This window comes from Cetorhinus maximus, chromosome 27, assembly GCF_964194155.1.
Source record: "Cetorhinus maximus chromosome 27, sCetMax3.hap1.1, whole genome shotgun sequence".
NCBI classification, from domain to species: domain Eukaryota; kingdom Metazoa; phylum Chordata; class Chondrichthyes; order Lamniformes; family Cetorhinidae; genus Cetorhinus; species Cetorhinus maximus.
Genome location: NC_135905.1, coordinates 8,445,513 through 8,462,909, shown reverse-complemented (window position 1 = coordinate 8,462,909; position 17,397 = coordinate 8,445,513). Strand labels below are relative to the sequence as shown.

Below are 17,397 nucleotides of genomic sequence, written 5' to 3'. Positions count from 1 at the left end.
AAAACAGCAAAGTACCACTAACAGCTATGTGATAATGACCAGGTAATCTGTATTAGTGATGTTGATTGAAAGTTAACTATAGAATCATGGAGTGCATCATAAAATGCTTACAATACAGAAGGAGACCATTCACTCATGATGTCCATGCCAGCTCTCTGCAAGAGCAACTCATCTAGTCCCATATCTCCCAACCTTTCCCCATAGATCTGAAAATTCTGTCTCTTCATGTGCTTATCCAATTCCGTTTTGAAAGTCATGATTGAATCTGCCTCCAACTCGCTCTCAGGCAGTACATTCCAGATCCTAAACACTGTAAAAATGCTTTCCCTCATGTCGCAGTTGGTTCTTCTGCCATTTACTTTATGTCAGTGTCCTCTGGTTCTCACCTTTCGCCGATGGGAACAGTTTCTCCCTGTGTACTCTGTCCAGGCTCCTCATGATTTTGAAACTTCTATCAAATAGCCTCTCAACCTTCTCTTCTCTAAAGAGTACATCCCTAGCTTCTCCGATCTATCCATGAAGTCCCTCAACCTGGGAACCATTCTCATAAACCTTTTTTATACCCTTTCTAAAGCCTTCACATTCTTCCTAAAGTGTGGTGCCCAGAATTGGACACAATACTCCAGATGAAGGTGAACAAGGGTTTTATAAAGGTTCATCATAAACTCCTTGCTTTTGTACTCTATGCCTCTACTTATGAAGCCCAGGATCTAGTATGTCTCATTAACTGCTTTCTTAATCTACCCTGCACCTTCAGTGACACATACACATATATTCCCAGGTCTCTCTATTCCTGAACTCCCTTTTGGAATTGCACCCTTTATTTTATATTACCTCTCCTTGTTGTTCCCACCAAAATGCAGCTTCACACTTTGCATTAAATTTAATTTGCCATGTATCCTCCCGTTCCATGAGCCTGTCTATGTCCTCTTGAAGTCTATCATTATCTCCCTCAAAGTTCATAAACTTCCAAGTTTTGTGTCATCTGCAAATTTTGAAGCTGTTCCTGCGTACCCAATTCTACGTCATCAATATATATCAAGAAAAGCAGGGGTTCTGGTACCGACCCCTGGTAAACCACAAAGTGTACCTTCCTTCAGTCTGGGAAACAACTGTTCGCTACTATTCTGTTTCCTGTCACTCAGCCTACTTCGTATCCACGCTGCAACTGTCCCTTTTACTCTATGGGCTTCAACTTTGCTGGAAAGCTTATTATGTGGCACTTTATCAAACGCCTTTTGGAAGTCCATGTACACCACATCAACTGCGTTGCCCATACCAATCCTCTCTGTTACATCATCAAAAAACTCAATCAAGTTAGTCGAACATAACTTGTCTTTAACCAAACCATGCTGGCTTTTCTTAAATAATCCAGAACAAGTGGAAGAACTTCCTTGCCTCAGTTTATCGTCTCATCCAAAATACGGATGAAGCAATGAAAGTCTCTTTTACTGGATGCAAGGGTCCTATTTACTAGGAGTCTGTGCAAATATCTTGTGGACTTATGCCTACATCACAAATTTGCTCCTTCTTAGTAATATCATTCAGAGATTGGGTTAGTGAATGAAATGGAAAAATGTCACAACAATGGAGTAGGAGGTGCTCTTCTAAGGTAGGACTGAAGCTCAGGGCAGGGTAAAAGGAGCCTTACAACAGAGGTGGCGGCAACCTGAGAGTATTTGATGTTGACACTGGAGCCTCAAGTCTCCATAATATAGCCCATCTCTGTCCTTGATTCAGTCCCATCTGCTGCTCAAACTCTCATCCAGACTTTTGTTGCCTCCAGACTTGAGAATTGCAATGTTCTTTTGACTGGTGTCACATCTTGCACCCTTCGTAAACATCAGCTGATCTAAAAGTCTATTACCTATATCCTGACTCGTGGCAAGTACCATTCATCCATTTGTCCTTGTGCTTGCTGATCTACATTGGATCCTGGTTCAGCAAAACCTCAATTTGAAAACTCTCATCTTGAGTTCAAACTCCTTTATTGTCTCAGTCCTCCCTATCTTTGCAACCTCCTCCAGTCCAATAACCCTCCGAGAATTCTGCGTTCCTCCAATTCTGGCCTGTCACGCATCTCCTAATACCTTTGCCATCTCATTTGGAAGCCATGTTTTCAGCTGCCTAGGCCCTAAGCTCAGGGGTTCGCTCCCTAAACTTCTCTAAATTCTCTATTTCCCTTTAAGTCGCTCCTTAAATCTCCCTTTTTGACCAAACTTTTGGTCACATGTTTTAGTATCTCCTTATGCATTAGGTGTCAAATTTTTTCCGATAACTGTGTGGCACCTTGGGACGTTTTACTAAGTTAAAGGGGCTATATAATTACAAGTTGTTGTTGTTTATCAGTGGGGAAAGTTCCATTCTCCAGCAGTAATGTCCCTCACCATAATGAAAATTAAAAAAATTTCTCTGCTTTGAATGTCAGATGGCAGCCAATCCTCAATGGGTGAACCCACTCCTAGTTTGGAAATCAACAACAATAACTTGTATTCATTTTATACTTTTAACATAGCAAAGTATGCCAAGGTGCCTAACAAGAGTGACGCAATAAAAACATTTTGACAGCCAAGGCGCAAGGAGGTGGTATCAGGTCAGATCACCAAAAACTTGGACAAAGAGATCAAAAAAATCAGCTGTGTTTGATTTCCAGTCTGTGCTGAATTAGTTGATCTCAGATTAGAAATAGACAGAGAAGGAATGAAATACATTAGCCAGGATTCCCCCTCCTTATTGCTTTCAAGGGGTCAATGCTGGGAGATTGTCTTGTCCTGACAAGTGTATCATGTGATGCCATCCATAGTTAAACAGCTTAATTGCCACACTCTCTGTCTAGTACTCACACAATAACTGTTTTGGGTAAGTGTTATGGCACAGCAGATGGAAAATGCCGAGCAGTTCAAATCCCAGAGGGAAACTTGAAACAACTGTCACAACTAATTTTCAATTTGTATAAATTTTGAGATGCGTGCCTTGAATTCAGTAGTAGTAAGACCACCAAGTCTTCTAGATTTTTATAAAACTAGATTAAACATTTATTAATAAGAGAAATTATTTTAAATACATACATAGATCTACAAATTATTACTACGATAACTTCTAAATCCCCTACTCAATCTAACTCCCAATTACACTTTTGATAAGGCAACAGTAAGACACACAGATTTTAAAAGACCCAGGCAAAGAAACATGACCCTGAACAAGTCGACTTCCATTTTCTTAACTTCAGTCCTTTGAAGACAGCCGCTTGAGGCATAGATGCTGGAGGCTTTTCACACATTTGTAAGATCTTAAAATGCCTTCCCTTCCACACAGCCCTTGCTCCTTCTTTATACATATCTTTCTCTTTGAATGCAAATACCCATTGTTTCACAATGCCTTAGGACTCTATCTCCCTGATAATAAAACCCTCTCATAGTACTAAATTTTACCAGTAATCTTTGGGAAAAATAAACACACCGTTTCTAAACGTCACCTGGCTAGGTGACACATTTCACTCCTCCTTTGAAAACAATTCAGTCTGGTTTATATCAAAATGTAAATGTTCCCTTGACATCTATGTTTCTAAACTTCCCCATGTTTATCTAATTAACATTTCAAACCTAACCTCTCCTTAGATAAAAGCACCTAGACTAGCTGCCTCTAATTCAATTAAATCTCTCTCACACACACATAGAAACATTCCACTATTACTGTTTTTTCCAATAAATTCCAATAACATTATGAGAATTATTATATCTTCTTGACAGTAAGGTTCTAGGGTGAGAGGGAGTAGGTATCTGTGGATTCTTGCTCTTTCAGGAGAGAAAGGGAACTAACATCAGGAAAAAAAATGGGAGAAATCAGAGGTCACAGACCTGATAGCACAGTGATGAGGACAACTTTGAGTCGTGCATGTACCACCATGCCTGGTTGCAGTTTATAAATGTTCACATACTGCATGGACTCTAGATGCTGATGGTTTGTGGGCTCCACAGCCAAAAGATGGGAGTGTTGAGCTGCAATATATGCTATGAGCTCCTTCAGTGCCATTGCATTCACTGTTTGGGACCCTTTAGAAACAAAACATTCAGGAAAAGTTAGCTTTATTCATACAGATAAATATCCAACAAGCAAAATTAACAAGATAAAGCAATACAACCAAACTGACACTAATCTTGAACCACAGGCACTGGATTGATGGGAGACATTTAGATCAGGTTACAAGGATTAGGACAGAAACTGAAGGAACAGGGCTCCTGTTCAACAGTCTAAGTATAACAGTGGCTAATAATAGACAGGGGGAGCTTCCAAATGACTTTGGGATTGTGTCACTCAATCCAGTGCTTTTAATCTGGGTCAGATCACTCACAGCGCCTACAATCTGGATCACCTCACTCAATCCAGTGTCTTTAATAGCAATGTGTAAGGACCTAACTCAAACAGATTTTAACTCGATTAACAATCTCAATAAACAATCATATCTGGCCATCTGAATCATAATCACAACATCGAGATTTGGCCTGATCCCCAGTCTTAACACCCAGACTCACCCTAAACCCCAGTCTCAACATCCAGACTCATTCTGAACCCCATCTCAACATCCAGACTCGTTCTGAACCCCATCTCAACATCCAGACTCGATCTGAACCCCAGTCTCTACACTCAGACTCATCCTAAATCCTGGTTTCTACACACAAACTGACCTAAACCCCAGTCTCAACACTTTGACTCATCTTAAACCTCAATCTTGACACCCAAACTTGCCCTAAACCACAGGTTTAATATCCAGACTCGCCCTGAATCTCAGTGTAAACATCAAACCGCACTCTGAATCCCAGTCTCAACATTCAAACTCACCCTGAATCCTAACCTTGACCAACAGCTTGTAACACTCACCCTAAACACCAGCTTCAAATGACAATCACATTTATTGGTCCTTAATTTTGACTTTATTTTTTCTTACCCTCCCTGACCCTCAAACATTACCCATAAATTGGATTAATCCACCACAAATTCAACAGAGTAAATTACAAGTGATTGGACTGACATCAAGGTTATAGGGGTGACTGTGAGGTTTCATTGCCAATATTGGCTTACACAAGAGCATGAGAAATAGGAGCAGGGGTAGACCATATGGCCCCTTGCGCCTACTCCGGCTTTCAGTACAATCATGGATGATCTTGGGCTTCAACTCCACTTTCCCATCCGCTCCTCATATCCCTTGGTTCCCCAAGAGATCAAAAATCTGTCTATCCCAGCCTTAAACATATTTAACGATAGCGCTTCTCTAGACACCAGCATGATAGCCTGATTCACACTGATGACCTACGAAGCTTCACTCTGATACTGGAGCCAGGGGCAATTACCCTTTGTAATTACAACTCTGGGTTCAGATGAAATCATTCAAGCTTTCCCATCTCAGTAGCAGGCTCACTGGCAACAAACACTGCTGCAGTTTACTTTGGTAAGGTACTGAACTTTCTCCTGCATTTTGCATCCAGAGTCAAGCATATGGTTAACCCCAAGTGCTATTGTCTATTTTTCTCATACTAATAACAAAGCACTCACACTGTGCAGTCTGAATCTGTAAGCACGGTCCCAGCTTGATCATTTTAGTCCTTGAGGTGGACTGCAACAACTCCTCTCCTCGCCATTGGTTGCAATGTACAACGACATCTGAAAGGGCATAAACACAAGCAAATTACCCATTGATGAAAAGGAACCTTGGTCCCATCTCTCCTGCCAAAATATTCAAGGGATCGTTTTTCACTTATAAGCACATTTTAAACCTGGTTGATAATTTTGACAACCCAAAAGATATCTGCAGTAAAGATGAGGAGCTATTCTGTTTTTTTTTTATTCATAAATATATAGACATTTAGAAAAATCATTGGGTTCAGCAGCACCAAGAAGATCTGCTGACCTGCTTTTATATTAATGAACTTGTATTGCATATTTGCACATGGAGTTAGTGCAACCATTTGGACCACAACATTTTCTGTCCATTTCCTTAACATGCTTTTCCACCGCATAGAGCTTGTTCTGCATCTGGGATGCTGAATTAGAAATCAGTGAATTTGCCCCTTAAACGTTTAAGGGGATTTGTGTAAATTGATACTTTCAGAAGAGGTGGTTTAGGAGAGAAAAATCACTTTGTAAACTATAACACAAACTATTTCCACTTCACAACTTGGCTCAATGGGAAGCACTCTTGCCTCACGTCAAAATGTCATTGGTTCATGCCCTACCCCAGAGATTTGAGCACATAATTTGGGCTGGCACTGTAGCATAATGTTGAGCTGTGCTATAGGAGATGCTGTCTTTTGGACTAGACATTATACACTAATCTGTGAATGTAATTGATGCCATGTAAATTCAAACTTAAACAAGGAGAATTTCTGGTGTTCCAGCTAACATTTCTCCATCAGTTAATTTCACTTAAAAAAGGCCAATTAACTGGTTATTCATAATTGCTGTTTGCGGGATATTCCTGTATGAAGATTGGCTGCCTCGAGTCACAACAGTGACCCTACTTCAAACGTAATCCATGGGGTACGAAAAATTCAATATACATCTAAGTTCTTGTTGTCTTAACATATTTAGTTTCTAAACCACAAACTCCATTTCCTAGACACCAAATCCAACCCTCTCCCTGATGGCTGAGTTTGAACATTCACAACCTTGGTATCATATCTTACCCTGAGATGAATTTCCAGCCACAAGTTCACGCCATCACTGAGACCATCTACGTCCACCATTGTAACATCACCCATCTCCGCCCCTGCCTCAGCTCATCTGCTGCTGAACCCCTCTTATTTTTTCCCCTAGATCTAACTATTACAATGCACTCCTGGCTGACCTCCATTCTTCCACATTCCATACACTTTTGTTCATCTAAAACTCAGCTGTAGTAACTTAACTTGCACCAAGTTGCACTCACCATCTTTCCTGTGCTTGTTGCCCTACATAGCCTCTGTTTGGCAACATCTCAAATTTAAAATTCTCATCCTTGTTTCAAATCCTCCAAGGCCGAGCTCCTCTTTATCTCTGTAACTTCCTTCAGCCCTGCAACCCTCTCAGGTCTCTGCACTCCTCCAATTCTGGCCTCTTGTTTATCCCTGATTTTCATCTCTCCACCATCATTGTCTGTGCTTTCACTTGACTGGGCCCTAAACTCTGGAACTCCCTTTTTTAGCCTCTCCATCTCCTTTAAGATGTTCCTTTGTTCACGCTTTTGGTCATTTGCCCTAATATCTCCTTATGTGGCTTGTTGTCAAATTTTGTTTGACAATATTCTTTTGAAGCACCTTGGGACATGTTACTATGTTAAAAGTATATTTATAGAAAGGTACATAAATGCAAGATGTTACTGCCATTATTGATTGGGATTCAGCTGAAATTCATCAACGTGAGCAGTAAGTGATGGTATTTCTCCATTAGAAATAGGTTATGGAAAGATTTCCTGTGCACTACACAAAATCATTAACTCATTTCTTAAGAATGGGTTTACTCCTTGTGCACAGAGTAATCTTTCTGCTGTAGTTAATGTAACTGTTTATCCTCTCCTCGCCCCAGTATCCAGCAGAGGCTGTAGTTTACAAAAAATCATCAATAATTCAGCTTGCCACCTATGTACACCAAAACCAGGATTTTCAAGCAAAGCAATAGTAATGATGCCTCCCTCACTGACTGCATGATAACTAGAAGGATGGGAGATAAGTCCACTGTTCTAATCAATTTTTGATTTTAACTTAACACCTATCGTTTGAAATCAAGGCAGCCTTATCTCAGTACTTAGAGCACCTTCATGCACTGCATTTGGCTGATAAACCCACCCATACTGTTGGAAGAGGGCAGCAGAATATAAATTGATTATGAACACAAGCTTGTTGCTCCCTTTCTCTCCTGCAAGTGTTAGGGTACAACCTACATCCGCCAGCTACCTCACCAAAGCGATGAAGAACAACTTAAATTTATGTAGCATTTTTCACAAACTCAGGACATTCCAAAGCACTTTACACGTTTTAAAAGTGTAATTGTTGTTGTAATTTGAGGAAACATGGCAGCTAATTTGCACACAGAAAAATTCCAGTGTTTTATTTTTGATACACACATGGAACGTCGAAAGGCTAAATTCTAAAAAATATTTCCTAATATAGACTTTTTGTGAATCAGAGGAAATTGCATCACTTGCTAATTGAGAGGTGTAAGAATGGCCGGCATGTTTTAGTGCAATGCACAATGGTCTCTACAGAGATGACATTCATTTCACACAATTTAAAAAAAAACAAAACACAATAATCCCAGAATAATTTTTAACTGTTCTCAGCAGCTGATTTAAATCAGCCGACATTTGAGAGAAAAGGAGCTGAGGAGCCAGTGAAGCTACATCCAGCACTCAGAATGGCATTGGTCTGATGGACATGGCCCAGGCCCCGTATTCTTCTCATTCAAAGCTCACAAAGACTTCAAACTCTGAACAAAGCCAAATCAACAGCCCACTTAGACAAACCTAGCAATGCCTAAATTTAGAGTTCTTATCCTTATTTTCAAATCCCTCCACAGCCTCACAATTCCCTATCTTGGTAACCTCCTCCAGCCCTACAACCCTCAGAGGACTCTACATTCCTCCAATTCTGGCCCCTTGTGCATCCCCAGTTTCCTTCACCCCATGCATTCAGCTGCCTAGGGCCTATGCTCTGGAATTCTCTCCCTAAACCTCTCCACCTCTCTACCTGTGTCTCTTCCTTTAAGAAGCTCCTTAAAATCTACCTCTTTGATCAAAATGTTGGTGTCTTGTCATAATATCTTATTTGGTTTGCTGCCAAGTTTGGCTGATTACACTCCTATGAAGCCTTTTGGGACATTTTACTATGCTAAAGACACTATCTAAATGCAAGCTGTTGTTGCTGTTAATGATGCTAAGTAGACACAGCAGCTGCCCACTTACAAGGGAACTCCAAATATTGTTTGCAATTTGCTCTCCCTCTCTGATGAAGGGACTGAATCTTGTTGGGTTGCAGCTTTGGAATGAGGACAGCCATAATGGTACCTCACCCAGGGGGTCTTTTCACCTAATTAGTGGCAGCACAGCTCAGCCTGATCCAGTCCTCATTCACCAACAACAGATGGGTATTTGCAGTGGGAGCCACTGGATGGTGTTCCTAATCTAGAACACTATAACTTCCTACATTACAACAGTAACTACACTTTAACAACAAAAAAAAAATCACTGGTTGTGAAGAGCATTGAAAATCTTGAAAGGCGCTATATAAATGCAAGTCTTTCTTTTTCTTTCATCTGCTGCTTGGCTGAAACTGACTAACTCAATACAGACCAATCTCTGAGCTTTAGATCTTAGTACTGCAACATGCAATTATAGTCATTCTAATAAACTACCTTTAAGTGCCCTTCTCTAATCAACTTTATATCTCCTATTACAGTTGGATTGTCATCTCCATTAGTACTGGGACTGTACTGAACGGCTGGAGACTTGTGAATGTTATCCTGATAATTAAAAAGTAAGTCTCATATCAATGATAGGAAAACAGAATGTTATTAATAAATGTTAAACAGCAGAAGCTGGAAATGTGACAACAGAAAATGGTGGAAATATGCAGTCAATCAGCATTTCTGGAGAGAACTGAGGAATTAATGTTTCAGGAGTCGATTCTTTAACAAAAATCAGAGCAAAGCAGAAGAAAGGTTGGTAAAACATAGATAACAGAAAAAAAAGAATAAGCTATGAAGTGTCTAAGTTAAAAAAGGAGCTAATTAAATTGGCAGAAGTAATATTAGCATAAGACAGTAGGAGGTCTAATGCGAGAAATCAAAGAAATTTAAGACATTTATGAGACACAGAGAAACTGTGAATAGCTCAAGCAGTGGGAAATGAGGCAGGTCGAAATGGAAGCCTTCTCCCACCTAGTGAGCTATTCACATAATCTCTATCTCATATATAATATAAAATCTGTACCTCATAAATGTCTTCAATTTCTCTCATTACTATGACTTTGACATTTAACCAACTTCTGTTTTCCATTCAAACACCCTACAGGTTACTCTGTTTCTGTATTTGCGTGTGTGCAAACTTTCTTATTCTCTTCTTTGTTATACTTTTTAAATGCCACTTATCTTGTAATATCTTCTGGTTCTGATGGAGGATCCACACATGAAATATTAATCTGTCTGCTCTCTCTACACATGCTGTTGACCAACTGAGTCTTTTCTCATATTTTCTTGTCTTGCTTAGGACATTACCAATGCTCATTTCACACATCCTTTATCTTGCAGACTTGTATTGCTGGAATTTATGGGCAGTTATCTGACTAAGGACAGCCAGAATAAAAAAGCAACCCTGGAGGTGAGCAGTGTCAATGCTGCCACCTACCTCTGCAGGGGTGATGCTGTGCCTTAGGAGGTGATGTCACTGTCACTCACCAGCACACCATCTGATTAAACCCATCAACACACCCGCTAGAATTATTTTTCACCAAGTAACTAAGTTGATTGTCCAGCAAAATAATGCACTTATATTTTAGAAAATATTTGATAAAGTTCCACATGGGTTAATAAATGACAGCCAGCATGAATTTGTTTAAGTCAAATTGTGTTTGATTAACAGATTTTGGTATAAATCATTTCAGACTGTTCTTTCCCCACAGAACTGCTTTTGTCCTATCACAACACTTCTTTCACATCTTGTCCAGTCTCTTCCCACCCACATCCGTGACTTTCTTCTGATGCCCTTCACCACACTGGCAGTTTCCAGTTTCCTGGTCCTAACAGTTTCCTTTATACCATGGATGTCCAATCCCTCTGCACCTCCATTCCCCACCAGGACAACTTGAGGACTCTCCATTTCGTCAATGAACGGAGGCTCACCAGCTCCCATCTGCCAACAACCTCCTTCATCTGGCTGAACTTGTTCTCACATTGAACAATTTCGCCTTCAACTCCACTCAATTCTTCCAAATAATGGGTGTTGCAATGGATACTGGCATGGGTCCTAGCTATGTCTGTCTTTTTGTGGGGTATGTGGAACATTATTTTTTTCCAGTCCTACTCAGGTCCCCTCCCTCACCTCTTTTTCTGGTACATTAATGACTGTACCAGTGCCATTTCCTATTCTTGCCCTAAATTGGACCATTTAATCAACTTTGCTTCCAACTTCCACCTTATCCTTGCCTTCATATGGTCCATTTTCAACCTTCCTTTTCTTCTCTGTCTCCATTTCTGAGGATACGCTATTGACCAATATTCTCTATAACGGCACTGACTCCCACAGCTCCTCCGACTACATTTCCTCACACCCCACTCCCTGTAAGTAGTCTATTCCATTCTACCAGCATCTCCGTCACATCATGGAACCTTCCATTACCAACACTTCTGATATGTTTCCTTTTTTCTTCAGCAAGGATTCACCTACAGCATGGTTGACAGGGCCCTCAATCATTCCATTTCCCACATTTCTGCTTTCACCCTTCCCTCCCCAGAACCATGATGTGGATATCCCTCACCTTCCATCCTATCATCCTCCACATTTGATTGCTCACCCTTCACCACTTTCGCCACCTCCAGCTCTTCCCACAGCACCTTCCCAAAAGTGCAGGAGATGAAACACCTGCCTTTTTACCTCCTCACCGTCCAAGGCCCCAAGCATTCCTTCCAGGTTAAACAGCAATTTACTTGTACTTCTTTCAATTTAGTATATTATGTTCCCTGTTCATAATGTGGTCTGCTCTGCATTGGTTGAATGCCATTTTCCCAGAGGCAGGATTGGAGTCAGCAGGAGCCGAACAATGGCAGTTAAAGGCCTCTAGTTCCCCTCAAGGTATCGAGGACTAGGCCTGGAGACAGCCAATTGGTGGTAGATGGTCAGTATTCCAGGCAAGCTTTGAGGCCCTCCCCAGCTGTCTGGCCGCAACTGCAGCCACAGCCACCAGGTTAGGGTTGGTAACCCTCCAGGGTTGGTCTAGAATCTCCAGGAATTGATGATCAGTCTCCAGGACACTACTGTGTGCAAGCCTGGAGAAAAATCATCAGGGCATTAAAAAGAGTGTTTTTTCTGTCATTTTTTTTGAACATTTCTCTTTACCAGGTGTAAAAATATTGAAAATGGGTAAAAATGGCTGCTCAGCTGACAGTCAAGCATCATCCAATTAGGTAATGAGTCGTTTTGTTTTCCAATTGGCGTAGGAAGGCAGCACATCACAAGGATGGATGTAATGGCCAACTAATGGCCGGAGCATGGAAACCTCACTTTAATCACAGTTGGCAACCTTACATCCTGTGGAGAGAGTCCCTCTCCACAATGGTGGCCTGGCTGCTGAAGTCGTTTTAAGATTTACAAGTGTGAAAAGTTGGAGGTTTGGAGGTGCCCTCTCTCATACTTGAACTGAAAGCTGCTGTGCCTTCAGTGCTGGAGGCCTCTCATTGGCCCTCCAGCTTTGAGAGCCTGCCCTCTGGTCACTAAATGGCCAGTTTGGGGAAATCCCACAAGGTGCAAGGTTGTGAACCCCATCTGACCCTGACTTCAAGATTAAAAGGTCAATATCTTGCCCATTGCTCAGTTTCCTTCTCCACAGATGCTGCCAGGCTTGCTGAGTATTTCCAGCATTTTCTATTTTAATTTCCTATTTGACTAACTTGATTGAGTTCTTTGATGAATCAACGGAGAAGTTTAATGAAGGTGAACTTTCAAAAGACGTTGATTACCACACAATAGATTTGTTCACAAAACTAAAGCGGGATTAACGGGACAGTGACAGCATGAATACAAATTGGCTTAGATATAGAAGGCAAAGGGCAGTTGTGAACAGCTGTTTTTCAGACTGGAGGGAAGCTGAGTGGTAGCCCCTAGGGATCTGTGTTGGAACCAATGATCTTTGTGATCTACTGTAGTGCAAATTAATGATTTGGGTATACAGGGCCTCATTTCAAAGTTTGCAGATAACTTAAAACTCGAAATGTAGTAAAGAGTAAGGAAGATAATAGGGTTCAGGAGGACATAGACAGACTGGTGAAAAAGGCAGATGCATGGTAGACACGATTTAATGCAGAAAGGTGTGAAGTGATGCATTTTGGTGGGAAGAATTAGGAGTGGAAAAATAAATAAATGGTGTAATTTTAAAGGGTGTGCAGGAACAGAGACACCTGGGAACCTATGCACACAAATCATTGAAGATGGCAGGACTGTAGACTTACGTCGATTCTCTGGGAGCAGGCAGGGCTGCAGGCCACTACTGTACGGTATTCCTCATTGAAATCATTGAAGAAACATGTACGAGTCATGCTGGTTGTGGCCTGTGGTACTGTCAGCCCCTGGGAGTCAATGTAGTCTGCGTGAAGCAGTGCTATACAAATTGATTTTCTCCCCTATACCACTTAAATGCTGTAACAGAACTAGTGACTCTTTCCAAAAACATCATGAGATTGGCCTGAATCAGATGCATGCAATTTTATTCCTTCCTTCTTAAGATTTCGCAATGTGAATAGAGTGCCTGAAACCCTATTATGCCTCTAATCAATACATCTTCATTGTTATTTATCACATTACTATCCCCACAGAGACCAATAATGTTTAAGAGATTTGAATTCCCAGTGACCAATTCAAAGGATCACATGACAAGGCTTCGCATTTTAGGACTTTTACTGTAACAAACATACCAAAAGCAACATTGACTAAACATTACTCAGTAGGCAAATAATACACCAAACTACAATAATGATATCCTCCCTTAACTTTCTAACATCACTGAAAACCCCTGTGATGCATTTATACATGACACTGCACTCTCCGCAGAATTGTAGTCTCTACAAGACCAGTCCAAAGTTACTCCCAGCTTCCAACAGACTCATTTCTTCGTTTCACCGTGATCATCAAAAGTAATTTCCCTCAGTCTTCTCTCTCTCTTTGTCCAGGATTTCTGAGTCAGACTGCCTGAGAGTCTATGGGCGGTATTTAATGAAGGTGACGGGGCTCTCTGCCATCTGGAGAGCTGGACAGAGCCCCGCATCACCTTCATTAGGGGAGGCCAACCAAATTAAATGCCTGCATGAAGGACCCCGGTGGCGTAAGTCCCACCCTGCAAGAGCTGCTGGCCAATCAAGGCCGGCAGCTTGCATGGCTCAGCAACGTCACTGGGGAGGCGGTGGCTGCTGCCAATAATGCACCCATTCAAGGCCCAAGACCCAGGCTAGGACTGAGTAATGGCAGGAGGGAGGGTGCAGGGTGGCGGTCACAAAGAAGGGGAGAGGAGCAGAATCAGCAGCAGCAGAAAAAGCGGGGTGGGGGGTAGGAGGTGGCTCTTGGTGGGCCTTTCCTTCCCGATACCAGGACCCTTGATTAGGCACTGAGTGCCTTTGAATGAGGGACGCCCCCTAGAGCAGGCAAGTAACCCTGCACAGGTTTGCTTGTCATGGTCCCAGCATGACAAGCCCCCCACCCGCTGTTTGGTTAATACCAGCGGCAGTAAGTGAGGCCCTTAAATGTTCCACTGGCCTCCCCACCATGGACTTAATTGAGGTAGAAGCAAGAAGGTGGCAGGGTCCCCAGTCGCCACCCTCCCATGTCATTAAATGCCCTCCTGCCACCAAACTCACATTAAATTTTGCCCTGTAAGTCTGCACAAAGCCTGGCCAGCTGCTTCTGTCTTTGTGCCTAGGTGTGGAAGCTGGCACTTGGGTTTCAATAGTTCTTGACCTGGGCCCCTGGTCCCCATAGCAACCAGGTTACATTGGCTTATCACCAGGCTGAACTTGTAGGGAGGCACATGCTCCATTTTATCTCAGATTAAAACAGACAGTTTAAAACATAACCATCTAATGAAATCTCGCACTCATATCAATTAAGTGGCTGAAAATATCACTGTTGAGATCACTGATGAAGCAGAACATGGTGGCTGATCTGAAGTCAAGCAGAGCATGAGCAACTATACATTTTCCAATTACCACTACTGCTGAATCTTGATCATCTATACAGCTCAATATCACCCTCTGGTGGTTGGAATCAAGGGCTGAAACTTCCAGACTTTTGAGCATTGGGTCCCTTCTATTTTCATCCCATTCAATATCACAATTGCCCCTCTTTTACTGCTACATGGGCAGCATCTCGTTCTTCAGTGGAGTCAGGTGCAAAGTACACATTTAGTACCTTTCCTTTTTGGTCCCTAATCAGCCCCGCCTTTCCTTTGGCTACTTTTTTATTATTTACGTGTTTATAAAGGTCTTTTGGGTTCCCTTTTGTGTTAGCTGCTAATCTATTCTCATACTCTGACCTTGCCCCTCCTACTCCCTGTTTTAGATCTCATTTCTATTTATTCAGCTTGGCTCTCTGCTGTATAATGAACTGTAATATTGTCATAAGCTCTTTTCTGTCTCATTTTAACATCTATATGTTCCGTTATCTATCTAGCTGTGGCTTTGGGTGCCCTTCTTTTCCCCCATATAAGAATACTTCTACTGGGTACCTTAATCATTGGGCTTTGACACCCCACCAGTTGTGTTTTCGGTGGGTAGACCACCGTCTTCCTGCCCACCTCCACCCCGGTCATCATAATACTCAGGGTGGATAAGGTGCCCACTAGCCCTCCGCCTTTGGCCTATTGAAGCCCTTAACTGCCCAGTTAAATGGCAATCAAGGGCCTCAATTTGCCTCCACTGCCATAATACATTGGGCAGTGGAAGGCGGGGGAGAGTGGGAAGACGGCTTTTTTTAAGCAAGGTTGGTAAAAAGGCAGGGACATAGGGTGGGGGGGGAGGGTACATCATTTGGGGGGTGACATGTGCACATCAGGAGTACACCTCCTAAGATTGTACCACCCCCTTGGTGCTTTGCCACCTGGCCTCCAAAAACCATCTCTCCACCCCACTCGGCAACCCCCCAGCCCCCGCCCCAGTCACCATCTATCTTCTTCAGAGATGCTTACAGTCTCAGCAGTGCCCACTCCTAAGTTCTGGTGCTGCTGGGACTGCAAGAGTTGCTGGCCAATCAGATTAGATGGCAGAGCTTGATGTTGGAACTTCCTTCCACTGAGGGGCAGAAGTCCCACACTCTACTTGTTAAGACCACTGTGAGGCAGCCTTTTTTAAAGTCAGTTGATTTGAGATTAACTTTTCTAACATGGTGGCGGGGCCAGCAACGTGACCCCCGGTGTAAAATTCACCCCATCATCTCTTTGAGAGCCACCCATTGTTCAATGACTGTTTTGCCTACAACTTTTGATCACAATCCAACTGGACCAGATCCCTTTCCAACACACTGAAATTTGGCCCCCTACTGTTACCTATTTTTACACTTGATTGTGCATTGTCCTTTTCCATAACTATTCTGAGCCTGGTGATATCAGGGTCATTGTGTAAAATTTTTGGCTGATTTGGGCTGAACACGTGGGCAATTTTCTGGGGATTTGAGACAAATGATTTGGGAGCCTAAGTCATGAAAGACTCAACATCCAAGTCCGCATCCTGATCTCCTAGCTAAGAGACACTCCATCGAAGGAACGGCCTATGACATGGAAAATAAATAAAATAGTAAACCACTTAAAAATATTTAAGCCAGGATTTACCTAGTGTCAGTAAGAGAACAGTTAGGGGACAGTGATCATTGTATTATAAGGTTTAGACCGACTACAGAAAAGGACAAAGAACAGTCCAGAGTAGGAATAATTAACTGTGGGAAAGCCAACTTGAATGGGGTAAGTAAAAATAGAAAATGCTGGAAAAACTCATCACGTCTGGCAGCATCTTTGGAAAGAGAAACAGAGTTAACGTTTTGAGTCCGTATGACTCTTCTTCAGAGCTAAAGAGAGGTAGAAATGTGATGCATTTTATACTGTTTAAGAGGGATGCAGCAGGTGGAGCAAAATAGGTGGTCAGGGATTGGTGGGAACTCAGGAGAGATTTGACAAAGATGTCATGGACTAAAGAAGGTGCTGATAGTGACATAAAGATAGCAGAATGTGGTTAATGGCAGAACAACGGTCCATAGGGACTGTTCCCTCCATCACCCCCAACTCCCCTTCCCCTTCCCATGCAATCACAGAAGGTGCAACACCTGCCCCTTTACTGCCTCCCTCCTCACCGTCCAAAGCCCCAAACACTTCCTTCAGGTGAAACAGCGCTTCAATTGCACCTCCTTCAATTTGGTTCACTGTATTCGCTGCTCCCATTGCGGTCTCATCTACATTGGGGAGACTAAATGCAAACTGGGTGACCGCTCCGTGGAACACCTTCGCTCAAGCATGACCCAGACCTTCCTGCCGCTTGCCATTTCAATTCATCATCCTGTTCTCATGCCCACATGTCCGACCTTGGCAAGCTGCAATGTTACAGTGAAGCCCAATGCAATCTGGAGGAACACCACCTCATCTTCTGGACTTAACAGTGAGTTCGACAACTTCAGACCATGAACTC

The 17,397-nt window shown here is 42.3% G+C and overlaps 1 protein-coding gene across 6 annotated transcripts in view; it reads right to left on the bottom strand.

Moving 5' to 3' along the window:
• The window catches only part of shld2 (shieldin complex subunit 2), a 124,410-nt gene that overhangs the window by 40,832 nt on the left and 66,181 nt on the right, over window positions 1-17,397 (bottom strand). For all 6 annotated transcript variants that reach the window (XM_078530656.1, XM_078530655.1, XM_078530651.1 and 3 more), the window contains 2 exons: window positions 5,551-5,658; window positions 3,858-4,052 (listed from right to left, as the gene is read on the bottom strand). In XM_078530656.1, the coding sequence (XP_078386782.1) occupies window positions 3,858-4,052; window positions 5,551-5,658 (303 nt within the window). The remainder of the gene's footprint in view (window positions 1-3,857; window positions 4,053-5,550; window positions 5,659-17,397) is intronic.